Genomic DNA, 14,497 nt, shown 5'->3' on the forward strand with positions numbered 1-14,497 from the left:
CCCACAGGCCGTCACTCTCCATAGGTTAACATGGCAAAACTCATTTTTCTAAAACTGCTTTTCCATGTCTCACCTATACATATAGGATAGGATAGGATATACATATATAAACACAGATATGTATAAGTATATAGGCCTATACTCTTTTGATCCCGTGAGGGAATATGTGTGCATTTAGAATGCATGGGGTTGCCTGGTCGGGAGGACAGCTTCATTCGTCCCTCCATAGACATTCAGCAATAGGCTGTTTTGCATCCATTACAAACAAACATGCAATGTGAAAGTCTGGGATTGGGGAGAGCACTTAGTATACCTAGTCTAGTGCATAAGCATGAAGTTGAACCTTTAGATGAAAAACACTCTTTAATAATAGGCAATAAATAAATAAACGGCTAATGATGTTTACTTTTGACCATCGCATTTATCGCCTGTAACTCCGTGATAACAAGAAAGTAGGCCTATTTGGCTGAGCAACGGAGGTTAATATGTTCTATGTTTTGTCTACATGATGTAGGCCTATGTCTAATCATTGTTGCACTCGAAGAAAACTGCAATGTTTCATTCGTCCTCCCTTTCAATCGTCCCGAGCGGTCATTGTCTCTCCAAACTAACCTTATTCTCAAAATGTTGAGTTTAATGTCGACACGTCGAGATTAAAGTAGACATGATATTTCAACTTTATTCTCAAAATGTCGAGTTTAATGTAAAAATATTTGTGTGGCCCTAATACTCCGTCGTACAAAACAGATATAGGCTAGGAGAGGAAAGCAGATCATCAATCATTCTAGTGCTCTTTTTGAGCAGGCCCTCTCACTGACCTCGATCTGAGGGCATGAACATGGGGGCTCATGAACATGCCCCCATCAGGGATGGGCAACTTTGATGATAAAGGGCCACAAGGGTCGCTGTCAGAGGGCCAGATGTGGCGCGCACATCATCCACCACTGGGATATCAGGAATCAGGAGTATTAAATATACTACAGTATGTCTGTACGGTGATGGTAATTTTGATACCATATATTTAATAGAGACCCAGTCAGACCAATAGTATGAAAAATCAGGAACAGAGTTTATTTACAATGATGCGCATCAAGGGAGAGACAGCATGACTTCACCTAAAGATCTATCAGCTGCTCAAACTAGACAAGGAAATAGTAGAGTTTAAGTATCCTTCCAGGCTGACGTGAGATGGCGTTGGTCATCCCATCTCACGTGGACTACACTGAATCAGACCCTGATTAGTGGCAGCCGGAGCAGATAGCTACTGACGCAGCCATGCAGAACAGTGAAACACTGCAAAGTCATAATATTCCCGCTTATCTCTAAATACATAGTCACATACAGATATACACAGGGACAGTACAGATATCATACAGTCATTACATAGAATCATACTTTTAGTATCAAAGTGACCCACTAATGAGAAATGCAGAACATTAAACCACATATTGGAATATTGGGCATAATGTTCTATTCCACTTCAACGGTTTATTAAACCCACATGCATCAATTTAATATTTTCTATACTCAAATGCATTTTTAATATTGCTTCTATTCACCAATGAACTTGAAATAAACTAAACATTATTACAACATTCACAATAAACCTTTTTTCCACTATAATGGGTAGTAGTGACTATTGTAAAAAATTTCCATGACCATTCGGGAAATAAAAAAATGGGCATTGAAAAAACAGGGCTAACTACAACCACTCAAGCAAGTAGTAATGGAAAAAGCTATTAACTCAATAAACACCATGCTGCTTGTAAATATATTTGTATTAATGTCTTTAGGCAAGTTAATTTTAAACTCCTACAACAAAATTCCCTAATTTTCCATGACTTTGCCCCACAAATATAATTCCCTGACGTTCTATATCTGGAATAGACTTGCTGATGATATTCCTGAAATTCCATGACCCGTGGGAACCCTGCTTTACTTTGAGGTCGGCTACGACAGCGGTTCTAGCAGCTCCGATGTAGCCTACTTTTAGTTATCTTCGTGCATTGTAGTGGTGATTTAAGCTGAAATCTTTTGTTTTAAGCATAGCCTACTAAACACAAGTTGACTTTGAATTCTGTGATAAGATCAGCTATTTCCCACCTTGTCTGAAATGTAGGATTCTGAGTTTTCTTTATAAACCGCTCTCTCTGTATCTCTTCCTACCTGGCTGTAGTGAAGAAATCTCGACTCTGTTGGATTTTTTATATAGGAAGCGCCCCTATCGGTGGACCGTATCATTACAATAAGGATCGGGTTCAGATGTGGTAAAAACTTAGATGACATCATCATTTATATAATGCATAATTAAGACTGGGACTACCGTAAAACTCCAAATAATAGCCCGGGCTTTTATTTTCCCAAATCACCAAACTGCACCGGCTAGTATTAGAGACAGGCGTCTATATGAGACAGGCCTTTAATTCCCTTTACACAAAACTTTTCCTCTGCAAAGATGGAAAATATTATCGAATTAATTATTTCAAACAAACAATGTCTACCTATATGACTAGGCTATCTGATGACAATTACGGATCATCATGTTGAGATGTTGTTCATTGAGTGAGATACAGTAAGATCCAAATAGCGGGATAGCCAGAACAGATGAAACACGTTTTAATCAAACGTAATTTACAAAGAGATCGTATCACACTGAAAGCTCATATTTTGTCAATAGCAAATAGCCTATATCAGTCCTTTGCAGGGCCGGAGTGGGGCCACTTTTCAGCCCGGGAGTTTCAGGCCCAAGACCGGCCCACGTTTTCCATAGTGGTGGAAATTGGATAAATGAAGCAACATTTCAGCTCTTACTATCCTGTAGTTTTTATTAGTACCATGGTTCAACAAATGTGTAAAGGTTATATTAATTCACTTCAACTGAGAAGTTAACAAAAATATTCAACTATTCCACAAGTTAACAAAAACAGAAAGAAAGACAGAAAGAAAGAAAGCCTTTGAAATGTAGCCTATCCCACGCTTCCACAAAGACGCATATTGAACTAATGTTTAGGCTACATGTTTTTTGCATGGGTAGGCTATACTGTTGTTTGGTGATTTAGCCTACTCCTTTACTACACCCTCTTTTAAGCAAACAAGGCATATAGGTTCATCATGTAGCATACATATTTGGCTCTTTCTTACATTAAATAAATTTAATTTATCCTCTCTACTTGTCCCTGTAGTCATGGCCTCCTTATCACTAATTTCGGGCTCATCATTTTCAGTGGTCGACTGGTTGATCTGCTGCTCAGAGGCTACAATTTTTACCGCATAGGCCTACACAGATCAAACTTCAGTTTTGTTATTAATATTTGCATACTGCAAAGTCTATGAATCGGATACAAAAGGCTAATATTTTAAGAAATGTAATATGTTGCTTGCAAATAGCTTGACAACGTTACAAACGTCCAATATTAGCCCAATAACTGCTAATAATCATTGCCTATAGCTATCTCTCTTTACCTTTTGTCTGTAGGCCTAATCTAGAAGCTTGGCACATTTAGCAGCATCTACCTGGCCGTTTCAGTCCCTCCTGGCCTCTTTCTACCATCCCTGACGCTTATGGCTACTGTAGGCTACTGTAGGGCCGGCCCGGCTATCCGTATCTGAGAAAACTTTTTTGGAAAAGACGGGCTAAATGGACCCAACCAACTCTTTTTGGGAGGGGAGAACTCCCTCACACGGTAGGCTACAACCCATGCAGAGGCAACGGTGCCATGCACAGAATGAGGAACGTGTAGCCTACTTTAAGAGAAGTTAGACTAACGTGACAAATGTCAATATTTTTTCCTCGACCGGCCCAAAAGTGAAGCGGCCCACCGGGAATTCTCCCGATTCTCCCGATTACCCACCCCGGGCCTGGTCCTTTGTCAAATACAGTTGCATCATCAGCCCTGACCAAAACCGTTCAGGAATTATTTGTGCAAAAGTGGAACGTGCGTAATGTTTCATTCTTCCTCCTTTGGCACGAATGAAACAGCATGAGAGACAATGAACCATATAATTTCTCCCGTAGGCCTATTGTATTTGCCAAATTTGACAACAGTCTACATTTCAAATCATAGCCTACTTCCAGGCGCTGGGAACATATTTTTGACCAGGGGTGGAATAATACAATAATCATGGATGTCCGACGATTTCTCTCCCAGCTTCGAATTTAGCCAGCTAAATACGCCATTTCAGCGCCGTGTATGAGTAGGTCTAAGAGTGAGAAGTTTTATAATGCCCTGGGCAGCCACATTCCACTGCAACTATGCGCAGCACTTGCCACTCCGACTCATCAATAAAAACTGCACGCGCACACACCAGACCCATTAGAAGCGCACTTGACTTTACATCATTAACCTATTTCAGTATATAGCCAGAAAATGTCCGTAGACGGGCTCTAATATAGCCTATTCTAGTCTAAGGTAAATTCCCTTTCTGGCTTCTTTCTCTTTATCGCCATGGCAGTAGGCTACGCATTTAGAGTAAAGAATAACGTTCGCGAACCCTTCTGGTTTTGTTGCCAGCATAAAAACAAGCTTACCATCGGCCTATCCGCAAATTTTAAACACAAGGGATGAATTGAACGATGACGAAGTCGGACATATTCATGGGTTTTTTTATCAGGTCCCTTTACACAGGTTTATTAATCAAGCACCATGCAGTCTGCATTCATAATCAAGGTGCATGATTGTATACTGTGGAAAGGGACCTGATGAAACCCATGAATAGGCATAGTTCATATTGAAAAAACGTTTTACAATTTGGAACTCTAGATTTTCCCCACCGCAGTCTTTTAATGCCATCTAATCATAACGTGCGCAGTCTGCACCACACATAAGCCCAAATCACACCAAAGATTCGCGACGAGATGAGCTGCAACATTCTAAACCAGCAACTTGATGCAACATTCTAAAACCTTGCAACTCTGACCAGACATGGTGAATGGTTTGCGACGGCTTGCAACGACGTGCAGCATCTAATTACCATTTACATCTAAACACCGCTGTAACCTCCTTTCTGTAACGCTTTCGTGTCATTGCTAATCTTTGGTGTGAATTGGGCTTTAAAAAGACGATCTGACGGGTTTTAAATGCAACCTGAAACTAAAAAACAGACCAGCTACTGGAGACCGGCCTTTAACCCAAACCTTTAGCCACGCCAGGCGTTTAAAAGGACTCGGCTCAAATGACATCAACTACCCTACTACCAGAGTTTCCGCTAGAAAAAAATGGTGCCGGTCAAAGTGACCGGCAGAGGTTTCGTTTTCCGGACACTTTGATGATATGCCGGTCAAATATCCTATTATCCCTTCTTAATTAGTCAAACTGAGGAAAACTGGAGACAGGCTATGTAGCTTAAAGAATTACATAATCTGTATAGAATGCAACATGTTCATTAGACTAACCTAAACATGCCTAACAAGATCTAGCCAGTATCTTTTCATGGACAGCAAGAGTCCGATTCGTTCGTTGTTTTAAAAAGGCTACATTGTTTGTTGCTGCTACCCACGTTATCTCAGTGACTGTTTAACTTGCACAGACTTGCACAAGAATGAGCGCTCACACCACTACCCCCCAATGCTATGCCTCTTTATTTTATAACAATAAATTAAGAAATGTTTCCTATTCTGGGAAATGTTTAGTTTCTTTTTCTTTCGGCAGCGGTTCAACGATACCGTTTAATTGTGCCAGAAATTATCCGCGGACCAGTAATCGCCTCGTCGAGGAGGCCCTAACCCTGCAGATCATAGACAGAGAACGCATAAACCTACTGTATGCTTTGGGTAAAGAACACTTTGCATGTCCAATGTACACGGAGAATGACAGTGTCTTGGAGCGGCCGCACCCCCCGCAACTCCACTTCCAATGTCACTGATTCCGACAGATACGCCCGACACTTCTGCTTTTTATCTGGTGGTGGTGGAGTTGACCGGACATCTGAGGCTTCAGACGTTACCAATGTATCATCATCCTCTGAAAAAACGTTTAAGACTAGTCTGCCTGGGCCTGGCCATGTTTGAACCGCCTCTCATTTGTTCGTTGTTTAACATGGACGTTTTAAGCGTGCGCTTCCTATTTGAAATGCAGCATAGGTTATGCGTGTTGTTTAATAACGTTCAAACGGTAGAGCCTGTTCATTTAAAAACATAGCCAGAGGACGTATAATATAGGTTTAGGCCTACATATTAAGGCTTATTCTCAAATTCAGATTGCGTTAGGGGACGGGATTATTAGCCAATTTCAATCGGACAATTTGACCGGAGAGATTTCATTTTGTCGGACATTTCATTTTTTTTCCGGCCAATGTCCGGTAATTACCGGACAACGGAAACCCTGCCTACTACATCAACCACCCCTCCTACCAGTAGGCCTACACCTGAAGTTTTACGGTAGGCTACTATCACTTGGGGGTCAAATGTGAGAAAACACATGGTAAAGAGGGTATTTTGCCTAATTTTTGGGTGCTGATTCTAAATATCATATTTACTTAGCTGATTTTTTAGTTTTAAACCTGCTAATTAGCCTAGCATTTGCGGCCTAAAACTGGCTTCCATAGGCGACATAGAATAGGTGAATAGGGTGAAAAATGTAACTCCTTGATATTCTTATGAAACGTTACTTGATTATTTATGTAGAGACAATATTTTTTTGCATTACAAGTTTTCTGAAAATATATGTTTATGGATGTAATTTAACAATATCTCATTAATTATGCACTAATTTGCATACAACTCAATTACAAAAAAAGAGACATCTAAATATTGGATAGTTAATATTGAATGTAGTCAGGTTCAGGTTTGCCTTCAGAACTTTTTCTGGATTCAGAGCCTTAAAAGAACGACTTGTTCAAGCGCTTATGCCGATTACATAGGCTAGTCCTTTTATCTTAGAGACGGATGCAAGCCATGCAGGATTGGGGGCAGTTCTGTGACAGGAGAAGGATGGGTTACGGCGACCAATAGCCTTTGCTAGCCGGGGCTTGCGGCCAAAATGAGAGGAACATGTCAAATTATAGTGTCATAAAACTCAAACTCCTTGCAGTCAAGTGGGCAATCAAGGGCAACAAGTTCACTGTGTACACTGACAACAATCCCCTCACTGTAAATTTTAACAAGTTGACTTTACTTAGAAATTGTGTGCAAACTCATGCCTTGAAAAAATTAAGTTCAATGAACTTAGTAATGGTAAATTAGTGCAGCTTAATTGTTCTGAGTAAGCAATACTTAATAAACTTACATTTTTAAGTGAATACAACTTGTTTATTTTAAGTAAATTATACTTAATTAGCTCATGTTTTTTAAATAAATGCAGCTTGTTTTTTCTGAGTAAATAATACTTAATTAGCTCACATTTTTAAGTGAGCACTAGTACTACTGACTTGTTTTCTGGTTCAGTTCACAAATTGAAAATTACTATACAAGTAGCGTATGTGTACATCTATGTAAAAAACCTAGCTAAAAGAATGGAATGAGAAGGTTGGTTTAGATGAATCACAGCATTCACAGGGACAGTCCACCGACTGATTGGGTGGTGCAACATCAAGAGTACCTGACTTCTGTCTATGCTATAGTGCTAGGAGACACTTAGAAGAGGCTGCGGCATATCGTAGGCATGGTGGTCCTGACACCGTACCCATATTACCACCTGGCACTCTAGTCTTTTTCTAGTGGGCGGTGTAGTGGTTAAGGAGCTGGGCTAGCGTGCAGTAGCCTGAAAGTTGTCAGTTCAATTCCCGGCTTCCACTGTTATGCCCTTGAGCAAGGCACTTAACCCCAAGTTGCTCCGGGGACAATGTGATCCCTTGTAATATAGCTGACATACAGTATGTAAGTGACTTTGGTCAAGAAGTGTCTGCTAAATGTAATGTACATGTACACTGAACCATTTTTACGGTCGCCACAAAATCCAGGATACATGGGTGTCCACCAAGTATGAAATTGTGGAGTGTCTGGATGGAATTGGCACACACTATAAGATCAGGCTGTATGGGGAGGAGGGCCCCCTTAAGACCATGCATTGCTCCGAGCTTAAACCTGTTCCCTCCAGTCAAGATTCATCCAGCCCACCAGCACTGGCTGCTCCACAGCCTCATGGGGGTATCGGGAGGGAGGCCTCGGTAACCCTGCAGTTGGAGACCCGTTGAGGGTAGCCATAGTCCACACCAGGAATAGTGCTTAGCATCACAGTGACCAAGATGGTGTTAATTTTAGCCTTGACCAACTGTCCCAGGCTCATTTGGAGGGCGTACCAGATTAAAGAGAGCAATGCACATGGTTTAGTGTCTGACCAATGTTTTCCCTTGAGTTATTTGCAGGGTTTCCGTTGTCCGGTAATCACCGGACATTGGCCGGAAAAAAAATGAAATGTCCGACAAAATTAAATCTCTCCGGTCAAATTGTCCGATTGAATTTGGCTAATAATCCCGTCCCCCTAACGCAATCTGAATTTGAGAATAAGCCTTACAATGTAAGCCTATATTAAAGCAATACGTCCTCTGGCTATGTTTTTAAATGTACAGGCTCTACCGTTTGAAAGCTATTAAACATCACGCATAGCCTATGCTGTATTTCAAATATTTCATTAGGAAACATTTCAAATAGGAAGCGCACACTTAAAGGGACACCAGGCAACGTTTTCGTGTTAATGAATCATCTTCGTAAATCGGTATATGGTTAAATGACTCATTACGGGGCGAATGAAGGCTCTCTCGCCCGCCCCTACTGCCTGTAGGAAGAATATCCCACTTGCAAGTTCGGTGTATCCTACCCGCCGACCGAAGCAGGATCAGTTTACAGCACAGAGGCAGGCTAACGAAATGCTAGAGATTGTTGCAAACATGTGTATAATGGCAGAGCCGGCGAAGAAGCAGCGAAAACCCTTGACGGAAGACGCAAAGAAAAGGAAAAGAGCTTCAGACCGAGCGAGGGGGAGTTTCGTAGAGAAAAAGCATCAGACTTGCCTGGTGTCCCTTTAAAACGTCCATGTTAAACAACGAACAAATGAGTGAGGCGGTTCAAACATGGCCAGGCCCAGGCAGACTAGCCTTAAACGTTTTTTCAGAGGCCAGACGCGATGGATGATGATAAATTGGTAACGTCTGAAGCCTCAGATGTCCAGTCAACTCCACCACCACCAGATAAAAAGCAGAAGTGTCGGGCGTATCTATATCGGAATCATGACGTTGGAAGTGGAGTTGCGGGGTTGCGGCCGCTCCAAGACACTGTCATTCTCCGTGTACACTGGACATGCAACTGTGCTCAAAGCAAACAGTAGGCCTATGCTTTCTCTGTTTATGATCTGCAGGGTTAGGGCCTCCTCGACAAGGAGATTGCTGGTCCGCGGATAATTTCCGGCACAATTAAACGGTAAAGAAAGAAAAGCAAACTAAACATTTCCCAGAATAGGAAACATTTCTTAATTTATTGTTATCAAATAAAGAGGCATAGCCTTAGGGGGTAGTGGTGTGAGTGCTTATTCTTGTGTGTGCGCATCTGTGCAAGTTAAACAGTGGAACCACTGGAGATAACGTATAGCAGCAACAAACAACGTAGCCTATGACACCTAGTGGTGTACTGTGTTGCCTGTACTATTATAGATTATTTCCAAGACAAATTTCTCTTAAGGTAGACAATAGAATGACATGGCAGGTCAAGGAAAGCATTAAGAAAAGCAAAGATTAAGAAATAATTTTTGACATAGGCAACAAGGGAGGAAGTGTTTTTACACTTTTCAGACACGCAAAGTTTGAAAACTATGGATATTGTTTTAGAACCAACAACCTTTCTACATTATCTGCGGGTTTTGTGTTGGAAATGGAATTAATTGTCAAAAAATTAGAAGAAAATGAAATGAAAATCACTTTTCGGACTATAATCGCTAAGAAGCAGCGAAAACCCTTGACGGAAGACGCAAAGAAAAGGAAAAGAGCTTCAGACCGAGCGAGGGGGAGTTTCGTAGAGAAAAAGCATCAGACTTGCCTGGTGTCCCTTTAAAACATACAGATAAAAACACTAAAGATGGATCATGAAAATTTGAAGACAAAAAATCTTGTTCCTTAGACTCTATATTAGCAAAATATGCAGAAAAATCCATTTTTACATGAAAATCTAGCAGGAGCCTATTTTCCAAACACAGCGTAGCCTACTGTACTAGAGGGCCAGTTGCCCATCCCTGCCCGTCCCTTCCCAGAGTGTAGCACAACCACAGCTGTTGGCTGCAGCATCTTGAAATAGGAAAAACCGATTGAATTCTCCTTTAACATGATAGGACTACATGATCACAAACTTACAGCTTAAAGTCAAGTCACTTAATTTATATAGCACATTTATAACGACAGGAGTTAACCCAAAATTCTTTACATCTGAAGCAGTTAAAGATTGACAATACAGAAATACATTCGAGGGGCAAGGATATACTTAGTGGTCCTGCACATGACAGGGATAAGAAAAACCTGCAACAATTAATCAGTAATTTGGCCTATCTTATTTTCTGAGAACATAAATTTCAGGTTTCTGGCAAACAAATTTGCTGGAAGGTCATATTTTCACAGGCAAATTAGGTTTCTGACAAACAGTCGGGTTAACTTTTGGCAATGTTGCAGCAAATTTGCAGCAATGTCATATGCAAATTAGGTGTCACCAGAAGTTCACTGGCAAATCACAGGCGAACACATTTGCCACTAGTGGCAACAGTACATTGGCAAACTTGTTGTTGCCAGAACTTTGCTGGAAGTTTGCCTCTTGCGGCCAACATTGGCAAACTTCTGTGCCTCTAGCGGCCAACATTGGCAAATTTCTGGCAATATTTTCTAATGAACTCATTTGTTTCCCACAAATGCAAATCTGCCACAAACATTTACCACAAACATGGCCAAACCAACCAAGGAGACACAGAATTAAGTGCATCTGCATCAAAGTAATGTCATTATTACTCTTTGAAGTTGTAATCAGAAATCGTTTTTTTAGTTTTAATCAGAAAGTTAAGAATAGCCTAATTTAAATGACACGTGGCCCTAGACTATTGGGCAGGTTCTTTTTCACGAGTGAAAATTCAACATCTGAGGCCAAAATAACTTAAGGAAGAGAAAGTCTGGTTCATAAGGACCTAGACTATCCGTTCTAGTCTAAGAAGTCAACTATTGTGAAGGCTCTTCCATGCTACTCATGTAGCCTATGAAAAGTTAACTATTGGCACTAAGTTACATTTTATGTGATGGTCACTCACCTATTAGCTAAACTGACCAATTGGAGGCTGTTCCTTACTTCCACCCTCAAAGCCCCACAGTCCATTGCAACAACATAGTGCCAGACTTTAGCTTAGCGAGCTTAATTTACTAAAGCTCCCGCACGCGCCATGGGATATAACCCTTCGCTAGCATTGCTGAAAGAACACTACCGCAAGTGCATTATTTAATTTTGGTATGATACGGGGACAAAGCCAAAACTAATCGACCGTGTTTCAAATAAATCGGTTAGTCATGGCCGCACCAGGGGCTGGACAAGGTGACGAGCAAGAAAAGCTTGAAGATGAATTTCAACAAACGATACGCCGTATAGGTGGCAAGGAGAAGATTTACCTGATTGGAGAGGTCTGTAAAAATGACGGCAATCAAAGCACTTCATTGCAGACGTTGGTTGATGAAATGTTCAGCGACAGTAAACATAATCCTAGCTCTGTAAACACGACTTTGAATGACAACACACGTCCTGAAAACCAGACCAATACATTGAACGACGTGGCAGATATCAAAGACATTTTACCCATTCAAGACAAGGCAGGTATGGATGTTTCAGCCATGGACGGAAATGAACCTGGAGTTAATGGTGACATTCACAGGACGATTAGGTCGAGCAGAAATGCTACAGCAGCCGCCAGATTAATTGACTCTGCCATGATAATATTTATTTTCAAGCACGAATACATCAGCAGCAATTGTAATCACATCTGCATCAAGGAAATTATGAAGGACGTGAAAGCCCGGACGAAACATTCTCCAAACTTTCCTGCTGTGATTGGTTTGGTCCACTCCGTAGATGAGACTAGGGGGTCACTTCAGTCTGTTCAAGTTTTGGAACGTTTACTGCACTCAGTGTATCGAAAACATTCCAGTGACACCGTATGGGCTGGTCTATACATTCCAAACACTGTGGAAAAAATTATATCTATCAAGAGACATGTCAGCAAAGCTGTCCACTCGTCTCTTTCTCCAGGTTGAGTAATATTCTAGAATAATTATGTTATGTTTATCCAGGAAAAACGGACTCTTGTTGCCTATAGTGTAAATTGTATCGCTGAACAGCAACATTCAATGAATGGAATCTTTACAGACAACATCAAAGAAGGCTATACTGTGATAAAAAGGTCAAATGATTGTCAGGAGATGAAGAAGTTTGAATGCATTAATAGCACCACTATACCCTACATTGGAAATCATATCATAAGAATGCATTTATGCAGCTATAGGCTAGGCTATTTATGCTGTATGGTAAATTGTTTCGTATTTTCCACTAATGTTCCAGATAATGTGAGAACAAACAACCGTCTCTGGTCACTGAAATGTTTGTCTCGGAGGAGGCAACGAAGACAACCCAGAGGTAGCTGCATATCTCGTATGTAGTTCGCATGGACATGCAAGTAATTAATTCAAAGAACATAGGCTATGGCATACAAGTGGGCAGTGTTGCAGTGACATGGATGATTCTCTCTATCCTTGTAGGTTCCGTGGAAACTGTTGAAGGTATCCCACTAAAGTCAAGAGGACATCAAGGAGATTTTTCCAATGGAATTAGTTCATCTGAGTCATGATCTAACTAGATCTCATCTCACTTGAAATGATCTAAAATAGGCTATATCTCATCTCACTTGAAATGATCTAATATAGGCTATAGCTCATCTCACTTGAAATGATCTAATATAGGCTATATCTCGTCTCACTTGGAGTAATTTGTTTCAGTGGCACTTCTGGCACTTTGTAATATAGTGTGGCTCGCCTATGGCAAATACATTAATACATTGTAACCATACATTATGAGAACTGGGATCTGGGAATGTCAAATGTAAAAATTCTTATGTTTATTTTAGGTGACTGATCACAAGTAGGCCTCGCCCTATGCTTTAGCAATTTGTTCAGTATTGCTGTCGATGGGTTGTAAATGCATGTCGTGATATGCCACAATGATGCATGTTGCGATAATTTTAAGTTATAGGCTACTGTATGTTAATTACATTAGACATAGCTTTTACTATTACTTTTTGAAAATATTCTGTTATAATTTTGGATAGCACCACTTGTCTTACTCTCACGAAAATTAAACACGTCTCCTTTTACCAGATTAAGTGTGTTTGTTTTGTTGTTGTTGTTGGTATTATTAAACCATAAAGGTATATAATGCAAGGCTTGACTGAAGAACACAGACTAAAGATTTCACGAGTTAAGCAAAACTCGCAGAGGATGATTATAAATATATTCTGTCTCTGACATACACAAAATCCGACCATATAGGCTACCTACACAACGCATGATTGGAGAAGAGCAGAATAATAATAATAATAATAATAATCTTTATTTATATAGCACTTTTCAAAACAAAGTTATAATAGGCATGAATGAATGTGTGAAAATGATGGCACGTGGTTAAAAACAAAATATGTTTAAAATAGTTTATGTTTCAATTATTTAGTAGGAAATTACGTTTTCAAATGAAACTACGAAATTTGTTTATCGTTATTCTAGTCAGGCACGTTTTGGGCAAGCAGCTGAGATCGAAAGGGTCCTGACAAAAGAAAAGCTCATTGTGATACAAGTTGCAGTGAACGTTTGCCCCTTTGGTTTAACGGGGTTTACAATTGAAGAAATATAGTCGAGACTCGTTGTTTTTTAGATTCAATTTAGTGAGTGCAGATTGGGCAGGTGAATAAGGAGCACAATATGATCACCTCTGCCGGTAAGCACAAATCTTCTTTAGGTCAGAAATGCAGTTGATATAGCTGAGTCACTAGCCAGCCTTCAAAGTTGCTATCCTAGCTAAGATAACGTTAGACAACTAACTGTGGAGATTTAAAATGATGTATGAATTCCCTCTGTAAAAGTCTGAAGTTTGTAATAATAGCTTTTCAGGCTGTAAATGTGAATTAACATCTACAACGTCACATCTCCAACGTTAGGTTATCACTTTATCAGGCAAGCAAAGCGCCTGCTTGGTAGCTAGGTAGCATAGTATCATCTGTAGATTAGCATAAGCCATCTTTTGGCATAGAGACCGAAGGTAACTAGCTAGCTAGCCAACGATGACTGACATTTTACCGGTAGCTAACATAGCTAGTTATCAAATATTTGTTGGTGTCAGCGTATGGGTCTGAACCGCAATGATCTCAATTATGACTAAACATTGTTTTTAGACGTATATGTGGTGAATATTTCAGGTAACAAGTGAATTTGCTCTGTAATTTAGTGGGGGTTAGACCGCTAACGTTTATGTTAGTCCTTTTGCTTACGTTAACTTATGTTATGA

The 14,497-nt window shown here is 40.3% G+C and overlaps 3 protein-coding genes across 5 annotated transcripts in view; 2 read left to right on the top strand and 1 right to left on the bottom strand.

Moving 5' to 3' along the window:
* Positions 1–11,653, bottom strand: part of ttc14 (tetratricopeptide repeat domain 14) — a 35,400-nt gene extending 23,747 nt beyond the window's left edge. The window contains exon 1 of the mRNA XM_076277930.1: positions 11,563–11,653. The gene's annotated coding sequence lies outside the window, so the exon portion shown is untranslated. The remainder of the gene's footprint in view (positions 1–11,562) is intronic.
* Positions 11,135–13,318, top strand: LOC143116666 (uncharacterized). Of its 2 annotated transcripts, none has more exons than XM_076277934.1 (3): positions 11,135–12,196; positions 12,506–12,580; positions 12,703–13,318. In XM_076277934.1, exons 1-3 carry the CDS (start codon positions 11,464–11,466, stop codon positions 12,789–12,791), a joined length of 897 nt encoding a protein of 298 aa, XP_076134049.1. In that variant the 5' UTR covers positions 11,135–11,463; the 3' UTR covers positions 12,792–13,318. The 2 variants fall into 2 exon arrangements, with proteins under 2 accessions (XP_076134049.1, XP_076134048.1); XM_076277933.1 differs by having other exon boundaries at positions 11,140–12,196; positions 12,506–12,595.
* A 453-nt stretch (positions 13,319–13,771) lies between these two features.
* psmd1 (proteasome 26S subunit, non-ATPase 1) overlaps positions 13,772–14,497 on the top strand; it is a 44,693-nt gene continuing 43,967 nt past the window's right edge. For both annotated transcript variants that reach the window (XM_076277936.1, XM_076277937.1), the window contains exon 1: positions 13,772–13,930. In XM_076277936.1, the coding sequence (XP_076134051.1) occupies positions 13,915–13,930 (16 nt within the window). In that variant the 5' untranslated portion in view covers positions 13,772–13,914. The remainder of the gene's footprint in view (positions 13,931–14,497) is intronic.

This window comes from Alosa pseudoharengus, unplaced genomic scaffold, assembly GCF_046254945.1.
Source record: "Alosa pseudoharengus isolate Yale_2024_CS ecotype anadromous, Long Island Sound unplaced genomic scaffold, YU_APseudo_1.1 YU_APseudo_1.1_scf_11, whole genome shotgun sequence".
Taxonomy (NCBI): Eukaryota; Metazoa; Chordata; class Actinopteri; order Clupeiformes; family Clupeidae; genus Alosa; species Alosa pseudoharengus.